This window comes from Ornithorhynchus anatinus, chromosome 11 (genome assembly GCF_004115215.2).
Source record: "Ornithorhynchus anatinus isolate Pmale09 chromosome 11, mOrnAna1.pri.v4, whole genome shotgun sequence".
NCBI lineage: Eukaryota > Metazoa > Chordata > Mammalia > Monotremata > Ornithorhynchidae > Ornithorhynchus > Ornithorhynchus anatinus.
The window spans coordinates 8,566,320-8,589,558 of record NC_041738.1 but is presented as its reverse complement, the minus strand read 5'-3'; the positions used below and the strand labels follow the sequence as shown (position 1 = coordinate 8,589,558).

Genomic DNA, 23,239 nt, shown 5'->3' with positions numbered 1-23,239 from the left:
GAATCCCAGCACACCCCCAATACCTCTCATCTCACATCCTTATGGGGTATCCACAGATCTCAACAGCCACTGCTTAGGAGAGTTCAGCCTCGTGGAGAGAGCACGGGCCTGGGAGTCAGAAGGACCTGTGTCCTAATCCTGTCTCCCCCCTTGTCAGCTGTGTGATCTTAGACACGTCACTTCACTTCTCTCTGCCTCAGTTTCCTCATCTAGAAAATGGGGGTTAAAATCGCGAGTCCCCCGTGGGACAGGGACTACGTCCAACTCTGATTAGCTTGCATCTACCCCAGTGCTTAGTTCAGTGCCTGGCACGTAGAGCTTAACAAATACCATTAAAAACAACGACAACATAAAGAAAAATCACCCAAAGACAGACAGTAATAAAATAGCCTGGAACTCTGACAGAGGTCTAGAGGGCATGGACTACATCTGACTGGCTACTAAATAACCCCCATAGCTTTGCTGGAGCCCAATCAAAATTGCATAATCACAGCAACCCAGACTCCCTCACAGACACACACATATTTTATACCCAGGCCCTGTATCGTATCCATGCTTACCTACCACACCAGGGGGCAGGGAGGATTAATTAAATTTTTAAAGTGCTTTGAAGATGAAAAGTACTATAAATGATAAGTATTATTATTAATATTAAATCCGTTCCAAGAACGAGCTGCTAAAATACAGCAAGTGTAAACTCTAATGCACAGAGACCCAGTGGTTCGCTAGTCTTTTAATTGCCAACTTTGCAGGGAGAGATCTGTTAATGAAAATCTTCTTCCCAATCACACTGCCCAGGACTGTAAATACTTTAAGTTAGTTGCTCAGAGAGGCATTTTGGCCCACAGCTTGGGTGGAAAGTGGAGGGTTATTTGCAGTACAATTTGCTCATCAGATATTAGTAATCACTGTGCTATTTGTTAAGTGCTTACTATGTGCCAAGCACTTTACTAACCCCTGGGGGAGATAAAGATAATCAGATCCCACATGGGGCTCACAGTCTAACTAGGAGGGAGACCAGATGTTGAACCCCATTTTGCAGAGGAGGGAACTGGGGCACTGAACTTAAGTGACTTGTCCAGGGTCCCACAGCAGACAAGTGACAAGTTGGGATTAGAACCCTGATCCTCTGCCTCCCAGGCTCCCGTTCTTTCCTCTGGAGCATGCTGCTTCTCAGGTGGATCAGGATATCACCTTGGATATTTACATGACATCTGTCTTCCAAGAACTCAGTGATCTCTCAATCACATTTCACCTTTACAACATCCCCGGTGAGAGGCAGAAATTATTTTCTTTTACAGATGAGGAAACTGAGGCTGAGAAAGGTTATGTCACTTGTCCAGATCTCACAGCAGGCCAGGGCCAGCCTGGGACTAGAATTATGGTCTCCTGAATTCCAACCCTGACCCCTTGCCCTTATTGAGCAAAACCTTCCTACTTAAAAGGAGGAGCGTGGCCCAGGGAAAAGAGCATGGATCTGGTTGCCAGGAGAAATGGGTTTGAATTTTGTTTTTTTGAATGGTACTTGATAAGTGCCAGGCACAGAACTAAGTGATGGGTTAGATACAAGCTAATCAGAGTTGGGCACAGTCCGTGTGCATATGGGGCTCGCAGTTTTAATCCCCATTTTACAGATGAGGGAACTGAGGCCCAGAGAAATTAAGTGACTTTCCCAAGGTCACACAGCAGGCAAGTGGGAGATCTTCTGACTCCCCAGTCCATGCCCTTTCCACTAGGCCACCCTGCGTCCCCTAATTCTGCCTCCTCCACTTGCCTGCTGTGGGACTCGGGCAAGTCATCGATTTCTCAGTGCCTCAGTTTCCTCACCCATAAAATGTGGATGACGTACCTGTTCTCCTTCCTACTTAGACTGTGAATCCCTTATGGGAAAGGGACTGTGCCCATGCTGATTATCTTGTTTCTACCCCAGCACTTAGCACAGCGTCTGGCACTCAAAAACCACTTCAATGCCACCGTTATCATCATCATCTTCATTCAAATGCGGTCCACGTGGAGGTGTCTGAATAGCTGCCTGCTGTTCTGCTTCCACCTCCCTTGCAGAAATCAGGGGTAGCCTTTGGGTGCTGAAGACCCCCTAACTCCTGCTTCGCAAGTCTGGACATCAAAGCAAAAGCCCTCCTCCACTGCAGTGGTCTCCTATCCTTCACACACTGCCAACCCTGTTTTTGGTTTAAATGTTGGGGGGTCCCCACAGAATGAGGAATTGAGAGTACAAAGGAAGGGGGGCACTCTCCAACCCATTCCTGGTCACACTGCTTGGCCTGGGCCCACCTCTCCTCTTCTCCAGGAGGGCATCAATTGCGTCCATGTGCCCATTCTCCTGGTGGAGAATTAACACCAGAGGTGGGAGCCAGGAAGGACCCTGAGGGGTTGTAACCTCCACTTGACTGTGAGGTCTTTGTAGGCAGGGAACGTGTCAATCAATTCAGTTGTACGGTACTCTCCCAAGTGCTTAGGCCAGTGTTCTGCACTCAGTGAGTGCTCAATAAATACCACTGGTTGACTACTGGAGTTGTTCTCGGTATACCCACCCCTCATCCCAAGCCATTCCCCAGCCATCTCCCGGAGCCTTGGCCATCAAGTTAATGGTGAACCCGAGCAAGACTTGTGCCAAAAGGTGGGGACATTGAGTGTGTGTGTGTGGTGTGCGTGTGTGTGTATGCATGTGACTAGGTGCATGCAGAAGCAGCATGGCTCAGTGGAAAGAGCCCGGGCTTGGAAGTCAGAGGTCGTGGGTTCGATTCCCCGCTCTGCCACTTGATAGCTGTGTGACTGTCGGCAAGTCACTTAACTTCTCTGCATCTCAGTTACCTCATCTGTAAAATGGGGATTAAGACTGTGAGCCCCACTTAGGACAACCTGATTACCCTGTATCTACCCCAGCACTTAGAACAGTGATCTGCACTTAGTAAGCTCTTAACAAATACCAACATTTATTTTATTGAGGTGTAGCTGTGGGTATGTGCTGATGGGGGTATGGGCTTGTATTTGTCAGTCAATCAATGGTATTTATTGAACATTGTCTGAAAAGCACTGTTTTATGTGCTCCGCATCTAGTAAGTGCTCAATAAATACCATTGATTTCATTGGGCAGTACAATAGAGATAGTAGGCACAATATCGATCGATCAATCAGCCGTAATTACTGAGCACTTACTGTGTGCTGAGCATTTACTAAGCACTTGGGAGAGGACGCAAACCATGGAGTTGGTAGGCTCATTCCCTGCCCACAGTGAGCTATCAGTCTAGAAGGGTGTGTACATGAGGATGTGGATGTGTTGGGGCGAGTGTATAGTAACGATAATAATGATGGTATCTGGTTAAGCGCTTACTATGTGCCAAGCACTGTTCTAAGTGCCAGGGTAGATGCAAGGTAATCAAGTTGTCCCATGTGGGGCTTTCAGTCTTTATTCCCATTTTACAGATGAGGTAACCTGGGCACAGAGAAGTTGTGACTTGCCCAGAATCACACAGCTGATAAGTGGCGGAGCCAGGATTAAAACTCACGTCCTCTATCTCCCAAGCCTGTGCTCTGTGTGTCCATATGAATAAAGGAGTGAAGCTATGTGTTCTGTGTACAGATGTGGGTATGGATATTGGTAGGGTTTGTCTGAATGTGTGGGTAGGTGTGTGGGTATGTGTTTATGGTGGGGGTGTAGAATGCCTAAATATCCAATCTGCAAGCGATCAAATCAGGGAACTGGTTTAGTCCGGTAACACGTTCCCATCCGATCCCACTCATTCTCTTCCAATCATGTAATTTCCTGCAAGAGGCCTTCCCTGATTAAGCCCTCATTTCCCATATTTACCCTCCCTCTGCATCACCTATGCACTTGGATCTGAACCCTACCCCTAACACCCAGCCCTTATTTCTCGATCCCTCCACTCTTCCATTTCCCCTCTATCTGCAATTTATTTTAATGTCTGTCTCTCCCTCTGGATCGTAACTCCTTATAGACAGAGATCACGTCCACCGAGTCTATTTTGTCGTACTCTCCCAAGTGCTTAGTACAGTGCTCTGCACATGCACGCACTCAATCCAAAGCATCGATGGATTAGCTGAAGGGATGAGCAGTAAATGAAACGCCAGATTCACTGGATTAGCTGAACAAGAGACAAGAGGGGCAGAGGCAGAAAAGTCTTGCCCAACTCAGGGAGAGGGCCCCTGGAAAAATCACTGCTCTTCATTTATATTTCGTCAAAGTCAGTTCCGGGCTGGGTCCCTGGTTTCTCCAGGCACTTTCGCAATGATGGGAGACAGTATCCTAGATCCCAATCTATCAACCCGCTAAAAGGTACAAAATCAGTCAAGCTCAGCAAATCATAATTTCCACTACTTCCTCGGGACTTGCTTCTATTTTGTGCTGTTAGCACTGTGCCTTCCTCATCCCGGAAAGTAAATATTATTAATGAGATATTGACAGTTTCCCACCATTTGCTACTTTTTGTCCGGCCTCATCCCAAGAAACGTCCTTAAACGCGTAATAAGGAGACAGTCGGAATTTAGAAGGTGTTTTTCTGAAAACCATTTCATTGTCCCACGTAACCATCCGAACCAAGCCCAAGACGTACATCTCTGGTTGAAAGCTAAAAACGACATAGGGAAAAATTCAGTGCATAGTTACACTCTATCAGTTTCTCTCCAAGTGAAATTTCCTCTTCTACCTCGTCTTCAAACGACAGCAAGAGCCTTAAAAACATACACGGATACTACACAGAGAACCACACTGTGACGATGGTTTCCTTTATACAAATGAAAATCTCCAACTGAGGGAAAGAAATATGCCTACAGATCCCTTCATTTTGTACTAGCAAATAACCTGCTTAAAGAACACTGTGGCTTTCCACTGCAATGAGTGTGAAGTGAGAGAAAAACATAGAATAAAAAAAAGTCCCCAAATCGTCTTTTTGGCTCAGTAGAAAATGCAGAAAGAGGTTCTTCGATCGATCGATTGATTGACCAATCATAATTATTGAGTGCTTACTGTGTGCAGAGAACTGTAGTAAGCACTTGAGAGGGTACAAAATAAAAGCAGTTGGTAGACACGTTCCCTGCTCACCAGGAACTTAAGAGTCTAGAAGGGGAGATAGACTTAAAAATAAACTACGGATGCGTACGTAAGTACTGTGGGGCTGAGGGTGGGGTGGACGAAGGGTTCAGATCCAAGCGTGAGGGTGTTTCATCTTCACAGATGGAACGGAAAGTTTTCGAGGCAGAACCAGACTCCTTTCCCCGGGACGGTGAGAAAACACGTGTGGGTCGGTGACCGGGTGTCGACACTCTCAGGTCATTTCTCTGTAGCTCAAGTCGGTTCTGAGCCCCACCCAAAGTGAATCAGCCATAGTAGAAAGCCTCTTCTTCTCCTCAACCTCTCAAGGTTTCCAGCAGGTGGGAGGGCCCGGGGTGGGGAAAACACAGGAAGAGAGTGGCATTGTCTGGATGGCTTCAAGCCTGTCCAATGGGACCTACCATCTGTTCTGAGGTGTCTGCATTCATTCATTCATTCAATCGTTTTTATTGAGCGCTTACTATGAGCACAGGACCGTCAGCTGTGGGTTCTAATCCTGGCTATGCCACTTCTCTGCTGTGTGACCTTGGGCCAGTCACTTCACTTCTCTGGGTCTCAGTTACCTCATCTGTATTGAGGGGATTGAGACTGTGTGGAACAGGGACTGGGTCCAACCCGAGTTGCTCATATCCACCCCAGCGCTTAGTACAGTGCCTGGCACATAGTAAATGCTTAACAAATACCAAAATTATTACTATTATTATTACTAAGTGCTTAGGAGAGTACAACAATACAACAAGCAGGCATATTCTCTAACCATAACAAGTCTGCCAGGCCTGTGCCCACATCCTGAGACCCAACTAACCCCTCTGGCAAGGGGCAGTTGATGGCAGATGGAGGAGGAAGAAAGAAAGCTGATTTCCCTCCCCCTGCTACCAGATGAGGGTGGACTGGCAAGGCTCTGGACTGATGGGTGAGTCTGAGGTAAAGCAAACAAGGATATGAAATCACTTTCACTGGGCAGCCAGCAAATGTAGCCCTTCGACCACCCAGCCAGTGCCAGGCCACTGAAATATCAACAAGCCCTCCAAATAGCCCTGACCCATCAGCCTCAGAAGGCTGGAGGGACCGGATCCCGCTCAAATCGACCCAAGTCTGGTTCGACCGCGGGCTGGGCCGTCACGCTCGACTTGAATGTAATTTTGACTTTTATTCCTCCATCTTTTATTGCTAATTAATTTGGGTGAAAATGTCTTTACAATGAAGCCGACGCCTGTTCCTCCCCGCTGCCTGGGATCCAATTTCATTACGGCGGAAACTGTGTTGCCAAAATGAGATATTCCCTACTTTTTTGGTACTGTGCCCTTGAAGGCATCTTATTAGAAAAGACCATTTCTTAATTAACATTTTTGATCTTTAATCCATTACACGTCCCTTTAATCCCATATGGAGGGGTCCCTAGCCCAACTCCTCCATCCAGCCGAGGGTTGCACGAGGCTAGAGTAATTTCAGTGCTGGGGGCTCGCTCACAGCTGGACTCCGCCAAGATTGTCTGTGGGCTCCTAGATGCCGTCTCTGGCCACACAATGCAGATTTCCCCTCGATTTTTTTTCTTTTTAATCAGAAATGATAGGAATCCGCTAGTTGGGGTCGAGCGGAGCACCACCCAGGAGTGCCGCTGGCTTCATTAACCTCCACGGCCCATCTCCGTCTCGACTGCGGGTCTGAGAGGAGCCACGCTCAGCGTTCCGACGACTTTTGCGGATGGCCCACGAGCAGCGTGGACGCTCACTGCAATAAACATCTCCCCGCTCGGAAACCACGGCCGTCTCTGGGTCGATAGCAAACGGACGTGGCGAGTGCATTCCGCTCGCTGTTCTTCAGCACGTACTCTGCACCGCGGGTTGCCCGTCCCCCGGATCCTTCCCGCATATTAAGTGAAGACAATTCAACCCAACCAAACGTATCTTGGAAGACATTCCTGCCTATGAGGGTTGTTCAATCTGGAAACGGGTTAGACACGGCTGTGCGTTTGTTTGCTTTTTTTTCATGCTATTTGCTAAGCGCTTACTATGTGCCAACACTGCACTAAACACTGGGATAGATACAAGCAAATCAAGTTGGACTCAGTCCCTGCCCTCTTGGGGCTCACAGTCTTAATCCCCATTTTACAGACGAGGCAACTGAGGCATAGATAAGTGAAGTGATTCACCCAAGGTCGCACATAAGACTAGTGGAGGAGCCGGAGTTAGGACCCAGGGACTTCTGATTCCTTGGCCCTTGCTCTATCCACTAGGCCATGCTGCTTCTCTACTCTTGTTTAAGATTTAGCAAGAAAACACACTCCTCTCTCTACTTCCCTCCTCCCTCCCAACCACCTTCCCCTCTATCCCACCCCAGTACTGGGTTAAGTGTAGAATCCTAAGTCAGGTGGACTAGCTAAATTGACCTCCCCTGTTCCTTCCCAGCCCTCTGACTTCCTGAAGCAGGAGGATGGACAATCATAAAGTGTGTCAGCCTCAAGTTCACTCAGTCCACCGGCCCTCTGTGCCTGGGGAATCTGAGAAACTGAGTCTTGGATCTCATCCGGAGTGGATGCTGCACTGGGACAAGTGGGGAGGGTACCCATGAATCCTCCTGCTCTTTGTTTTTCTAGGATTCCTCATTTACAAGGCTCAAATTAGCCTCTACCTACCCGTGCCCTCACAGGAGGAGGAGGAATAGGTCACCTGAGTGAAAAAGAAACCCTCCTGTTCTTATCATTAAAGCTTTTTTATTGGCCTTTTTTTCTCCAGATTAGAGGAATTTCTTTGTCTGTCAGGTAGAAAATCTTCTCCAGAGCCTCCCACTGGAGTGTGCAGTGAGAGAAATCCCATCTCACCCTCCAACCCTCAGTAGAGGTAGGTGGAGGTTTGGGGAGGTCTTAGAAATTGCAACTTCTCTTGGGTCTTGGTCCTTTGAACTAAAGTCGCTTCTCGAACTGGTCAAGGTAGACCGAAACAACCCTGGGACCCACTCCAGGAAAATCTGGAGCTGTCCCGAGATCCCCAGGTCTCCCTTCCCTGGTCCGCTTCCAAGTGGCTGCTTGGGGAAGGAGGTGGGCAGGGAAAGGAGAAGGAAAGGGAGCAATATCATCAGAAAAAGACAGAGAGTAAAAATGAAAGAAAGGTAAGTGACAGCTAGAAGGGAAATGCATGCTTTTCTTTCTCTTAGCCCAGGCTCAGTCTTCTTCCATTCAAAAATCTCTGAAGATCTGAGGATTTTTTATTTTAAACCGCACCGAGACCCTCTCGATCTTTCCGGGTAATTTACTGCCAAGCACATATTGCAAGCCCATCAGCCACTGTAAATCCTTCCCCGGGCCGCCGTCCCTCCCCACAATCAGGACACCCATCTCGGCCGAACCCCAGAGACCCGCGAGCAGATTTATAGAGCGGCGCCTGTGTCCCTGACAGATGTCGGCCCTACCCAGGGCTCAGGGAGAGAATTCCTGAAGCTGTTGGTTCTGAATAAAATATCATTTTTTTCTATCTTCCCGTTTTCTCGTTTCCCCTCTGTAAGAACAATCATAGTAATAGTAATAACGATGATAATAATAATAACTATGGTATTCGTCAGGCACTGCCTATGTTACCAAGCACTAGACTAGGCGCTGGAGTAGATACCAAGTAATGAGGTCAGACACAAGTCTTTTTCCTTAAGGTGTGTAGGAGAAACTCGTTCAGAGGGCCTTGCGATATCTGGGTGGACCTGTCAGGCACTCCGGCAGCTGGACGGAAATGTCTTTGTACAGACAGAGACACTCCCATCCTGGGCGGCCCCCCGGCCCCAGGAAGAGATGGGAAATGACTATCCGTAGTTGCCTAGCCCGGTGGACCCACTGTTAACCATCTAGTGGTATCGGTTAAGTGCTTCTTATGTGTCGGACACTGTTCTAAGCTCTACCTCACCTCAAGCCCCTCCAAAAAACAAGAAACTCGTGGCCCATGAAAAGTCAAATGCTTGTAAGGCAGCTCAACCGCACACCGAGAAAAGCGGCGGAGAACGCCGTGGGGTGCAGTTAGGTTTGGGGATGAAGCCTCGCTAGAGGAAAAGCTGTCTGCTGAGCAGGAGGAACTGGGGGAATGCCTGAACGGACAGGATGTCTGGCTGTGGAGACCCGAGTTTCCACACCCACAAGTAGAACGGCTACTTTGTTTCTCCACGGAAGCTCTGGGGAAGAGAATGCAGCATCGCCACTGGCTTGGCTTCAAAGCCAGTTGGGTAGTCTGGGCCGTAGTGTGGCCTAGTGGGAAGGACATGGGACTGGGAGTCAGAAAGCCTCCATTCTAGTCCCAGCTTCATGACTGCGACCTAGGGCCAGTCACCTAACTGCCCTGTGCCTCAGTTTCCACATCTTTACAAGAAGGGTGAGATACCTGATCTCCCTTCCTCTTAGAAGGTGAGTCCCACGGGATCTGATTGTCTTGTATCCACCCCAACGCTTAGTACAGTGCTCGGCACAAATTAGTTAATCAATCAGTCAATGGTATTTCATAATGAGCACTTACTATGTGCAGAACACTGAACTAAGCACTTGGGAAAGTACAACTCAACTGAGTTGATAGACCCAATCCCTTCCCTGATGGAGCTGACAATCTAGGAGGGGAGATGGACATTAAAATGAATTATAGATAAGAGAATCAGCAGAACATAAGGGTACGTACATAAATGTTGTGAGGCTTGGGGTGGGGTGAATATCCAAGTGTTCAAGGAGGCCTAGCCTAGTGGAAAGAGCACAGGCCTGAGAGTCAGAGGACTGGGGTCTAATCCCAGCTCTGCCAATTGCTTCCTGTTTGACCTTGGGTGAGTCCCTTAACTTCTCTGTGCTTCAGTTTCCTCGTCGTGAAATAGGGGCTAAATACCTTTTCTATCTCCTACTTAGACTCTGAGCCTCAGGTGGGACAGGGACTATGTCCAACCTGATTAACATATCTACCCCAGCACCTAGAACAGTGTTTGACACATAGTAAGTGCTTAACAAATATAGTAATAAAAATGGTGACGATGATAATAGTGATCGTAATAAAGGCTTCCTGGAGGAGGTATGATTTTATTAGGGCTATGAAGATGGGGAGAGCGATCGTCTGTCGGTTAAGAAGCGGGAGAGAGTTCCAAGCTGGAGCGAGAATGCGAGCAAGGGGGTCGACGGTGAAAGAGATTAAGTCGAGACACAGAAAGAAGATTGGTGTAAGAGGACCAAAGTGGGTGATCTGGGTTGTAGTGGGGGACGAGTGAGGTGAGGTAGGTTCAGGAGAGCTGAATGAATGCCTTAAAGCTAATAGTAAAGAGTTTCTGTTTGATGAGGAGATGGATGGACAACCATTGGAGGGTTGTAAGATGTGCGCGGAATTATCTGTTAGAATAATGATCCAGGCAGCCGAGAAAAGTATGAACTGGAGTGGGGAAAACAGGAGGCGGGGATATCAGCCAAGAGGCTGATCCTGCATCCCCCTTTCCTTCTTCATCTTATCCGTAAATTATTTTAATATATATATCTCCCTAGCTAGACTGCAAGCTCCGTGGGGGCAGGATCTCGTCTACTCTATTTGATTCATATTTACTCTTTAGAATCGTCCTAAGTGCTTATTATTGCTCTCTGCAGACAGCAGGGGCTCAATAAATACGACTGATCCATCGATCGATCGACTGAATGAGGGCTTTATTGGAGGGCTTGTAGGGGGCAGCCCCGGTTACAGTTGCTCCCCAGACCAGGGAAGAACGGGCCTGTAAGATTTCTCCTTTAGAAAAGCACCCAAGGGACCATGAAGGAAACCACACCGATGAATAATATTTGGGGAGAAAAAAAAAAGGTTCCCTTCCAGAACACTTGATTGTGCCCTGCCTCTCTCCTTGCTTCCCTCCCTCCCTTTCCCCTCTGCTCCCCCCACCACTCCATCACAACTCCTGCACTTCCCCCAGAGGGACGGAGCCTAAGAGCCCCAGGTAAATGGTAAAAGAGAGGGGCTTAACCAAGGGCCAGCCTGAGTGAGGCTGAGGGGAGGGAGGCCGTCTTTCGAGAGCCCCTTCCCTGCGCGCCCGGGGAAGGCCCCGCTCACACGGGGGAAAGGGGGTGAGAGAAAAACCCCGAAGGCCGGAGCCTTGGGTCCCTCCTTGGGCTGGGAGATTGAGCGGGAACCTACCTCTGGCCTTGAGGTTTTCACACACCCGCCACAACAAAAGGCAGGAGAGAGTCTGCCCCTCTGTGGGCTCCGGGCTCTGGGCTCCGGGCAGGCGGCAGCAGAGGCTCCCCGTCGAGCCCCCCTCTCTCCCTCGGCTCCCTGCCCGCCGCCCGGCCCGCCGGGAGGAGATCCCCTGCCTCGCGTTTCCTGCCCTACGGTGCCAGAAGCCACGGAGCAAGCACAGGAAATAACAGGCGGCCCCAGGGGCCTAGCCCACTGCAACCACCATCTCAGGAGCCATCCGGGAGAGGAGGCAATCCATTTTAGAAGCTTTGTTTCAGTTTCTCTGAGCATTACCCATGCTCCAAGAAGCTGCTTGAAACTAACAAAGCCTTCACAGCAGCTGCTTGGGCTTCTTCCTCCCCACAGCCCCGATCCCTAGGGACGGGGCCCAGGAGTCCTCGGAGCTCTTAAAGGGCCAGCGCAATTAGGCAGGTGCAAGGACGGCCGAGGCGGCATTCAGGGGAGGGATATTAAAGACAGGGGCAGGAATCTCAAAGCTCCCTCGCTCTCCCTCACTCTCCGGGAGGGTGGCGAAGCGGCGGGAGCCGGCCTCCCTCCGAAGGCCGCTGAACCAAAGGCCCCAGGGGTCCCGGGGGAGGGCCCGCTCGGGAAACCGAGGTCAGATGCCTTCCCAGGCTGACCAGCCCGGGGAGATTTCCTTCTGTGCGGCCTTCCTTGCTCCAGATGTCAAGGGAACCGACCGGCCTTCCTGCACAAAGCCAATTTAAAGAAACAAAACAAGGCCACGGGACCCGGGGCCCAGCCGCCTCGCCTTTCGCGGGCGCTGAATGAACGCGGGTCGAAGAGCCGGGCGTCTGCGGGTCTGGCGGGGATCGGCAGAGGAAGGACAGGCCGGGGCGGCGGACCGCGCCGCTCTCCGGCATCAGAGGAGTGGCCCGGCAGCCTGAGCGGAGACCGCGTGCCGGCCAGAGCAGAGGGAAGGACCTCCCAAGCTCATCTTGGACCGGAAGGCCGCAGGCCCCGGGTACGGAGTGCTCAGTTTCCCAGCCCAGAGCTTTAACCCACCGAGCCAGGCCTGGCAGCGGGCAGAAAGAGCACGGGTGAGGGAAACCCCTGTCCGTCCAGCTCCATGGAAGGGTCTGGCTCCCAACCCCGGAACCTCCGGGGCAGGAGCGGGGAAACGAGCAGGGTGGAGGGGGGCTATCCGAGTCAGGTTTTAAGCAGCGTTCTCGGTCAGCTGCCATCCTTCGCCTCTCACTTAGATCCGTCCTCCTGCTCTCGATCGTCCTCCCTCTACCGCCCCCTTGACCGACAGTGATGTCCTCGTAGAGGCAACAGCAGTAGCGGAGAGGGGGTGAGCAGCACACTCAAACCTGGAGCAACTGCAGAAGACTGGAAAATAAAAGGGCTTTTGCCACGGATGATGCAGGGGCTGAACAAGGAGAGGGAAGGACATGGGACAGACAACATTTTTAAAAGGTGGAAGGGTCAGGAGGGTACGTCGGGGCTGCAGGGGCTGGAGAGTCAAACGATGGTGTTTCCCCCAAGATCTGGCTGGGCATTCCCTTAAAGCCCAAGTGCAGAAAGCAGAGCTTCTACTATGTGAAAGTAAGAGAGAGTCTCAAAAAGCAACGCCAACTACAGAAGCCCAGTAACTAGAATGCTGCCTGTAATGAGGGGACCTTTCGGAAGTGAGTCTTTCCAAAGCAAAGTAACTGGAGAGGAAACGAAAGGAGAGGGGATAGGAGGGGGGAAGAGGGAATGTGAAAGAGAGGGTTATAGAAAAAGGAAAGAGAAAGAAAAAGACTGATGGACACTTTTAGAAAATCACAAAATTACACATATCCACGCGTACACATACACTTGTGTATGCTTGCACTCACTCACGCACACACACCAACACATACACCAGACAATTAAAAGAGGAAGCAAAAGAGAGTACTAACCCAGCATGAGGGCCCTGAGCTGGCAACCTACCAATTCCTGGGTTTGAAACCCTGCCAACTGAATTGCATATGGCACAAGGGCAAGGGGAATGGAGGGTTGGGAGGACTAAGAAAATACCCCGGTCCTCTTACGGTATCTAGTCCTGGTCCCTGGCAACACTTCTTCCTCGGGCTCTGACTGACCGGGGCCCCACCAGCCCAGGGTTCAAAACCCCCTCTACCACCCTGAGGATACTTGAGAGGAAAATTCTGCTCCTAAAATTGAGCTCATTTTTTCCGTGTATGTGTGTGTGTGTGTGTGCCTCTCTCTTTCTCTCATTAGTTCCTTGCCTCCCATTCGCCATGGTAACTGACCTCCTAGTTTTCCTTCATTCAGCTTCTGTCCACCACCTTCAGGTTATTCAAACCCACCTTCCTGGGCTCTCCCTGGAACAAAAGACCATCCGGAATGACCCGCCTCTGCCCTGGGCTGAGAAAGCAAGACAAAAAGCCTCACGCCTTTCAGTCTTCCCAACTTCCTGGGACCCTCGGTGTCTGCCCCAGACCACGACGATCTGCTCCCCCGGGCCTCTCGACCCAGCCAATAAGAAGCTCCCCAGAGGATCCCATATAAAAATGCATTCATAAGTCTTGAAAATGCCTGGAAATCTAATGTATATTTAGTAAGACTTTCCTGTTTCTTTAAGACATCCTCCGTCCCTCATGGAGAGGATGGATTGAATGGAGCAGCAGCCCGGCCTTGGAGACGGGGTTTCTCTTTGTCTCCAGATAAACTGGGGAGGGGGGTGGGGGGAAAACTTCGTCCTTGAGTGATCTCCCTCCCCTTACACCCAGAGGTCTGTGTGTGGCTATTAAGAATGAGCCAGGTTTGAGGGCACAGACCCAGGGTCAGCACCTGGCATGGTTTTCAGTGCTCTGAACACAATAAGCTCTCAATAAATACTATTGAATGAATCAATCGATCAATCAACAGCACGTCTGACCCTTGCTGCAGCCTCTTCCCATCCCAGGGGTTGCAAGCACAGGTACTCGTGGATACTCATGTCGGTGTGCACATGTGCTCATGTGTGTGCTCATGCTGGTGTGCGAGTGACTCATGTGTATGCACTTACGTACTCGAGCTGATCTGGATGTGTAAAGATGCACACGTACTCTGTGCGTGTGTGTGCGCGCGCACCTATATGTTCTTGCCGGTGTGTGTACTTGGGCACTTGCATGTATGTGTTCTCGAGTGTGTGTGCTTGAGGGTGGGTGTGTGTGCCCAAGACTATGTGTGACCTTCCATTTCCCATCCTTCCCCAAGGCCTGCATTCAACAGGACCCTAAGGATTCCTCGGGACTACAGCTGGAATGTTGCTTGGAGGCATTTTCACGGATGGTGTTTGTGCAAATGCTCAGGGCCGAAGCTCTCTGGAGCCCAGCTGGCTGAGTTCGGTTCCAAGAGAGACCCATTCTGGGGCTCTGCTCAGACAGGGGGCGGGGCCAGAGGGTCAGGGGCCTCAGGCTGTGGCCATGGGCAGGCGGTCCCGGCTCAGCCCCCGCCAGATGTGATGCCCGGCATCCACCGCCCATTTTGGGCTTTCCCAGGAGAGGCTGAGGCACACGTGTTTGCCCAGCACCGTCCGCCTTTAACCAGTGTTTGGGGGGATCAAATAGTCCCAGCAGCCTACAGGGACAACTTCACAGGGACAATCGTATGCCTCCTTCTAGGGCCCCGCTGCCCCCACACTCACATACACACCCACACCTGTGCATACGCTCAAACGCACTTAAATGTAATGTGTCCAGTTCTGATCCCAGCTTTGTTGAAGTTCAGTCCAGCCCAGGGCCAACCAGACCAGGTTGGACGGGACAACATCAGCTTGGCCTAGTGGAAAGAGGCTGGTCCTGGGAGTCAAAGGACCTGGGTTCTAATCCCGCTCTGCCAATTGTCTGCTGTGTGACCTTTTCCCTCCTCCTTCTACCCTCCTGGGCTTCAGAAGTTAAAGGGTCACTCAGCTCCTACCAGGATGGCATTTGTGGTGCCCAGTGAGCAGAGGCCTTGGAAATAAACAGGATCTTTGTTTCCAAAATAACTCGGAGTAGGGAAAAAGGAAGGAGAGAGAGAGAGAGAGAGAAATGGAGAGAAAGAAACAGAGAGACAGACAGAGATAGAGAGACATTGACAGTAACCGAGAGGCAATAGAGTGGGAGGGAGAGAGACAGAAAAAGAGAGTTTTCTAGGTAAATGCATATTCATTCACACCCACAAAGAGAAGAGGAAGGGACCAATTTTAGCTAGCTGATCTGTGTTTCGACACCACAATAGAAAACTTCTCATTGGCCGGGGCATTTTTTTAAAATGTCCTAACCCGCAGGTGTTTTTAGTTAAATGGGCCAGCATTCTCAGAACAAATCCAATCCAGAGAGTTCGTCGCGTAATGCTCAATCTGGCAAAGAGTCACCTGCCCGAAAGGGGTCAACATCATATGGCCACGTGGTGTAGAATGGAGAATCCATTCATTCATTCAGTCATATTTATTGAGCGCTTACCGTGTGCAAAGCACTGTACTAAGCACTTGGGAGAGTACAATATTACAAACTATAAGCACGTTATGGAAAGGGAATGGGTCTGTTATATTGTTGTATTGTATTCTCCCAAGCGCTTAGTACAGTGCTCTGCGTACAGTAAGTGCTCATTAAATACGATCAACTGCCTATCTTAGTCACGGTTGACTTGTCGTGTCGAGTCACGCCTGGTGGCAGGGTGGAGTGGGGGTGGGGAGGGGCTGTTCAACTGCCCTGTGAATTGGTGGATCTTCTGCCCTCGCCTGAACGGTTCTAAATTGACCATCCCTTGGAAAGCTCATTGGCTCAGACGGTTTCAACTATCACCTCTATGCCGATGCCACCCGAATCTACATCTCCAGCCCTGATCTCTCTCCCTCTTTACAGTGTTGCATTTCCTTCAAGACCTCTCTCCTTGGATGTCCTCACGTCACCTCAAACTTAATATGGCTAAAACTGAACTTCTTAACTTCCCACCCAAACCCTGTCCTCCCGCTCTCTTTCCCATCACTGTCGACGGCACCACCAACCTTCCTGTCTCACAGGCCTGTAACCTTGGCATTGTCCTTGACGTCTCTCTCTCGTTCCACCCACATATTCAAGCCATCACTAAATTCCGTCAGTTCTACCTTCGTAACATCCGCCCCTTCCTCTCTGTTCAAACTCTCACCACATGAATGCAAAACCTAGTCTAGCCCGCCTTGATTATTGTATCAGCCTCCTTGCTGACCTCCCTGCCTCCTGGATCTCCCCACTCCAGTCCATACTCCATTTTGCTGCCCTAATCATTTTCCTTCAAAAACATTCAGACCATGTTTCCCCTCTTCTCGGGAAACTCCAGTGGTTGCCCATCCACCTCTGCATCCAACAAAAACTCCTCGCCATTGGCTTTGAAGCACTTAATCACCTTGCCCCCTTCCCACCTCACCTCGCTACTCTCCTACTACAACCCAGTCTGCACATTTCATTCCTCTAACCTTCTCACTGTACATCAATCTCGTCTATCTCGCTGCCGATCTCTTGCCCACATCCTACCTCTGGCCTGGAACGCCCTCCCTCCTCATATCAGACAGATAATTGCTCTTCCCCACTTCAAAGCCTTATTGAAGGCACATCTCCTCCAAGAAGCCTTCCCTGACTAAGCCCTCCATATTCATCTTCTCCCACTCCCTTCTGCACTTGCTCCTCATTCACCCTCCCTCCCATCCCTTCAGCGCACACACACACACACACACACACGTATCAGTAGAGAAGCAGCGGGGCTCAGTGGAAAGAGCCTGGGCTTCGGAGTCTGCGGTCATGGGTTCGAATCCCGGATTTGCCACTTGTCAGCTGTGTGACTGTGGGCAAGTCACTTAACTTCTCTGTGCCTCAGTTACCTCATCTGTAAAATGGGGATCAACAGTGAGCCTCACGTGGGACAACCTGATTACCCGGTATCTACCCCAGCGCTTAGAACAGTGCTCTGTACATAGTAAGCGCTTAACAAATACCAACATAATTATTATTATTATCTGTAATTTATTGATTTATCTATTTATTTTTATTAATGTCTTTCTTCCCCTCTAGACTTTGAGCTTGTTGTGGGCAGGAATATGTCTGTTGTTATGCTGAACTTTCCCAAGCACTTAGTACAGTGCTTTGCATACAATAAGAGCTCAATAAATTCGATTGAATGGATGAATCCCAGTGAGTCCAAACTGAGCGGCCCAGCCTCGAATCCAGGGGCTTACGGAGGCAACCCTAGGGTTCCTCTCGGCAGAGAGGAGAACCTGATTGAGAACTGAGGCCAGTGGTGCCATGCCCGCTTTATTGAAGTCCTGCATCAGAAGACTGAAGGTAATGCAAACCAGACCATCATAAAGAACAAAATGAGAGTGTTTCAGCCGGGGACCGAGGGACCGGTTTCCGAGGCAAAGCCCACAACAGTGCGCAACTCCACGGTGCTGCTCTGCTATATATTCCAGCTTTTATGGGTCCCCTCCACGGCTCTCCAGCTCAGCCCCCCTGCAGCTGCACCCGCCGTGCCACACCCTGGATTCCCCCCTCTCCCAACAACCGCGGCTGCGGAAACATCGGAATCCACCTGATTCCCACTTTGGGTGTCGGAGGAAAATCGCCAGCAATTCCCGCTCCCCAAGATGCCGCTGCATGGTCTAGTGGACGGAGCCTAGGCCTGGATTCTAATCCTCTCTCTACCACTCGCCTGCTGTGTGACCTTGGGCAAGGCACTTCACTACTCTGGCTCCTCATCTGTAATATGGAGAGTCATACTTGTTCTCCCTCCTACTTAGACTGCGGAACGGGGATTGTGTCCGATCCATTTTTTATCTACCGCATGCTTAGTGCAATACAGGAACAAAATAAACGTTTAATGCATACTGCAATGATTATTATTATGACGGCTTAGTACAGCCCTTTACACCTGGCAAGACCTTAAAAAATACGGTTTCTGCTGCTGCTGCTATTACTAATATTACTATCACTTCTGCCGCCAGCCTGTGTGACCTTTAATAGGTTGTCTGTTAGAAGGGCTGATAGATTTGGTTCTGAACCACACGTCTGATGATGCCCACGTTTAGGAAATCCGTGTCATCAACGTGTGTTCTCTAATGCAAATTCTATCCAAAGCAATTCTTTGTTGTGGAAAGAACCCTCCCTCAGAGCGTTCTGCCCAACAGATGTGATAAAAACACGGTATAAAAAACTGAGTGTTCCTTCCGCTGCTTGCCCAAAGCATCCCAAGATCAATCCTGCAAGAGCTGCTGCCATGAGTAGACGAAAACTCTCCCTGGCCACGATCTGGGCCAGTTTGCCATTCCACCGAGTTTCTCCCAAGCTTTAGCCCTATCCCGATAGCCCATCATGCCTCAGTTCCAAAACCCAATAATCTAAGCCATCGGCAGTTTGGTGGCAGGAAAAAGAGAAGGGGTGAGGGAAAGGAGGAGAAATCTCATCCACAGCCTGTTTAGACCTTCAACGTATTGACTGGCACCTTCAAAAAGCCTTGAAGTCGCCACTGGAACGCCCACCCCACCCCCACTCCAGAGTGCCAAATCCTCTAAACTGAGATTCCCGAGCGCTCACCCCGGGTATCCCGCTCCGCGGCAGTTGGAGACGGAGGTCAAGCAAGAGAGACAGCGAGCTGCAGTCTTCATGCACCGCTGGCTCGAGGCACACACAAAGGGCCCCTTCGCCAGCCCAGCCAGACGGAGCGGCAGCAGCAGGCGGCCGGGCCGCCATTCTGCAGCTCCACCCTCCATCGGCTCACAAACCTCGTGGACTCTCCAGCGGGTCAGCCCCCGGCAGGACCGCCAGCCTCTCTGCCACGCCTCCGCTGCAGCTAGGACCAAAGTGGTCTCAGAGGCGCCCATCCCGAGAGGTCGGTTGTCCCCACGATGCGACACCCGTCCCCTCTTCCCCCCATCCCGAAGTCAGGCCATGCCCTGTGTCCGGCTCGGAGGGATACCTGAGGTTGGGGGATCTGTCCCGGCTTTCCTCCAGTGGAGCTGAGTGTAAGGGTGGGGATGTAAACCCGGTTGACCAACTCACACAGCTACAGAATTAGCTGGGAGTCCTGAGTGCCTTCCAACCCATCCATTCCCCTGCCTCCAGCCCCAATTAATTAGACCACACACACACACACATACACACCCATACCTATCCTTCATACTCAAAGAAGAGGCCACTCTGGCAGTGTAATTCATCTATGGGTGCAAGTGGGGTTGAAAAGGCCAATTCAGACCCCACAGTCCCGATGGCATTTTGTACACACAAAGACTTTATTAGACAAAGGAGCGATGGGTGAGCAAGAGAAAGGGGTCCCTTATGCTATACCTACATATCAGTTAGCCCTCCACAGAACATTAATGAAACTCACTACACCAAAACCAGGGCTGCCTCCTTTCACCAAATCAGTAGGCTCTTTTTAAAAAGCTAATAGCCTTGTCTCTATCTCTTTCTCTCTCTCTCTCTTTCACACACAAACACACACACACACACACACACTCACTCACTTAAAAGAATGCTCACCCCCAGAGAAGTGTGGATGAATCCACCTTGTCTGTTGGCATTCTATGATTCCTTATGCAGAGGAAAAAATATATGTATTTTGATTTAGATCAGAGTTTAAAATTCCTATTAAAGTGGCTCTTATGTAATTAGATCGGAATGAATGTGCAACGGTGCCCGATGCAGGGAACTTCAAAGCAGTTCCACTGAAGAAATCACAACCCATTTCAATGTGCCCACAAGAAGAAAAAAAAACAGCCCTCTGGAGGATAAGAGTATATTAGTCTCTGTATGTAATAGATTTTATTGACCATATGGAACTGATATAAAAATTGCGTTGCAGTGGGTAGTCTTGGATCTGAGACAGGAATGTGACACGCTGAATACAGTTTCCATAACAAGCCTGGCGGCTTTCTGAGAGCCAAAGGGCTTTTTACCTGACTGAGTCACTGCCGCGTCCCAGGTCAGAGTGAAGTCCGAAGATTCCCCCTCTTCGACTGAAAGAGAAAGAGAGACAGAGCCTGTGATTTCTGGAGGCTGACAGCTGACTGAGAGGCCCTTGGAGCCACCCCAGTGGAGAGAGGGAAGGCAGGGGGCTTTATAAAAAAATGATCGACGGGAAATCAAAGGACCTGCAATTTAGCCAGGCAGAGAGAGCCCTGGTGCCCAGACATCCTCATCGGGGCCTATCTGCAATTCTAAATTATATATATATATAAATAATTAAGATGAATGCTGGCGTCCCAAAGCTCTCCCCAGCCCTAGCTCCCACTCCCAATTCCATAGGATGCTGGAGTGGAAAAAATTAATCAGGAGAAAAGAGTCGACGGTGCCCGGGTGCCCGAATGCCAGTTCTCTACACCGGAAACTCGTCTCCAGACTGGAAGCTCCTTGTGGACGGGGAATGTGTCTGTTATATTGTTCTACTATACTCTCCCAAGAGCTTAGTACGGTGCTCCACACCCAGTAAGCGCTCAATAAAAAGGATCAACTGACTGGCTGACTGAAGGGTCGGTTAAGTCTTCCCGAGGCTCTGACCTCCTAGCTGTTGTTGCTCCTAAAATGCAATGCTGCAGCAGGAAAGACTGGCCACAGAGACGGGATTTTACACAAAGCAAGTAGCAACAGACAGGGGAGGGACCCCTCGTGACAAACACACCTATCCTTCGGCCCTTGCAGCCTGGCCTCTGGAAACCAAACTGCGGCAGCAGCCACAGCATTCGAAGGTGCAGAACAAATCACTCAGTAGACGCAACATAAAATAAGCTTGTCTCTAGACTGCAAGCTCGTCTCTCGACTGTAAGGTCATCTCCAGACTGTAAACTCGTTGTGGGCAGGAAATGTGGCTGTTTATTGTTATACCGTACTCTCCCAGGCACTTAGTACCGTGCTCTGCACACAGTAAGCGCTCAATAAATACAATTGAATGAATGAATGAATAAAAACACGCAGCATGGCCTTCTGGAAAGAGAACAGGTCGGGAATCAGAGGAACTGGCTTCTAATCCTAGCTCCTCCACTTATCTGCTGTGTCACCTTGGGCAAGTCACTTAACCTTTGTGTGCTTCAGTTAACCTCATCTATAAAATGGGGATGAAGTTCTCTTCCCTCCGACTTAGACTAGGAGCCCTACGTGGGACAAGGAGTGTGTACAACCTGATAGTCTTGCATCTAATCCAGTGCTTAAAATAGTATTTGGCACATAGTAAGTGCTTAGCAAATACCATAAAAATATAAAATTTCAAAAAACTCTTCCTCCTAAAATGAAACCCAATTTCTGCAGGTTTAAAACTATTAAGCTTGGGTATATGGAACTAGTCAGAAGAGAACCTGTCTTGAAGCAATAAGTGAGTAGGCTGCTAGTTTTCCGGTTTAGAAGCGCTAGCGTTTGAACGTATAGTGGGCACAGCCTTGTAGACCGCACAAAACTTGTTCTTCACTCGGGGCTATAGGAGGATGCTTCTTACATTGATACAATCCCCCTTGTGTGTAAACGGAGCTGTGCGGGAAGAGCAAAACCAGCAGAATCAAGCTGACCGGTTTTGTTTGTCTTTGCCTCAGGCTGGGGTCTTTAAAACACTTTCTTTCCAAATTGAGGACGGATGTATATATTCACACGCACACACACATACACACACATATAAACACACCATGAAACTGGCAATGAAAAGCATAAATATTAGGCAATTAGTTCTATAAACTTTGGTATGTCTATACATGTATGATAACTGTTATTTTACTCTCATTAGTGACATCAGGAGCTTGATGACAGCAATAGAGCAATAGAAATATGCTTCAAAATGCAGAACTACAGATATTGCTCTCAAAATCATTTATGACAATACTGGTTCCCAAAGCTAGCCTTGTGAGTACTGAGGCAAAAGCCCAGAGATAACCTGAATTAAAATTGCTGAAACATGAAGCAAAATTGGTACAGTAGTACAGCTTGTACCAAAATGCTTTTTTCTGTTTCAGGCTGTGCGGCTGCTATTTTAGAGGGCTGGGGGTTGTTAATCAATTGATCAATAGATCATATTTATTGAGTGCTTACTGTGTGCTGAGCACTGAACTAAGTGCTTGGAAGAGTACAGCAAAACAGTATAACAGACACATTCCTTGTCCACAGTGAGCTTAAAGTCTAGAGGGGGAGAAGACATTAATAGAAATAAATAAATTACAGATATGTACGTAGGTGCTGTGGGGCTGGGAGACAGGGTGCGGGAGTGGGTTGCGGGAGGGAGAATAAAGGGACCAAATCAGGGTGACAGAAGGGAGTGGGAAAAGAGGAAATGAGGGCTTAGTCAGGGAAGGCCTCTTGGAAGCGATATGGGAAGAGTAATTGTCTGTAGGATAAGAAAAGGGAGCGCGTTCCAAGGAGGAGGCTTAATGTGAGCAAGCGGTCGGGGTGAAACAAACGAGATATCGGTACAGAAAGTAGGTTGACATTAGAGGAGCAAAATGTGTGGGCTGGGCTATAGTAGGAGAGTAGCCAGGTGAGGGAGAAGTGGGGTAAGGTGATTGAGGGCTTTAAAGCTGATAGTAAGGAGTTTCTGTTTGATGAGAAGGTGGATGGGCAACCAGTGGAGGTTCTTGAGGAGTGAGAAAACCTGGAAGGAACAATTTTGTAGAAAAATGATCCAGGGAGCAGAGTGAGGTACAGATTGACGTGGGGAGAGACAGGAGGCTGGGAGGTCAGTACGGAGGCTGTTATAGTAATAAAGGCAGGAAAGGATTAATGTTGTAGCAGTTTGGATGGAGAGGAAAGGGAAGGTTTTAGTGATGTTATGAAGATTGAACCTGCAGGATTTAGTGATACATTGAATAAGTGAGTTGAATGAGAAGAGCCAGGGATTTCGTCAATGTTGCAGGCTTGTGAGACAGGAAGGATGGTAGTGCTGTCTACAATGATGGTAAAGTCAAGGGGAGGACAGGGTTTGAGTGGGAAGGTAAGGAGTTCTTTTTTATCATTTTTACTCAACTGCTGGAGCAAATCCTTCTTCATCACTGAAAATTCTGCCATCA

General features: G+C 49.4%; 1 protein-coding gene across 3 annotated transcripts in view; it reads right to left on the bottom strand.

The window, feature by feature from the left end:
• Window positions 1-23,239, bottom strand: part of ZNF423 (zinc finger protein 423) — a 351,343-nt gene that overhangs the window by 265,312 nt on the left and 62,792 nt on the right. For all 3 annotated transcript variants that reach the window (XR_005660542.1, XM_029075685.1, XM_029075686.1), the window contains one exon: window positions 20,156-20,215. Coding sequence is in view for 2 of the 3 variants with exons in the window: in XM_029075685.1 (XP_028931518.1) it covers window positions 20,156-20,215 (60 nt within the window). In the remaining variant the exon portion in view is untranslated. The remainder of the gene's footprint in view (window positions 1-20,155; window positions 20,216-23,239) is intronic.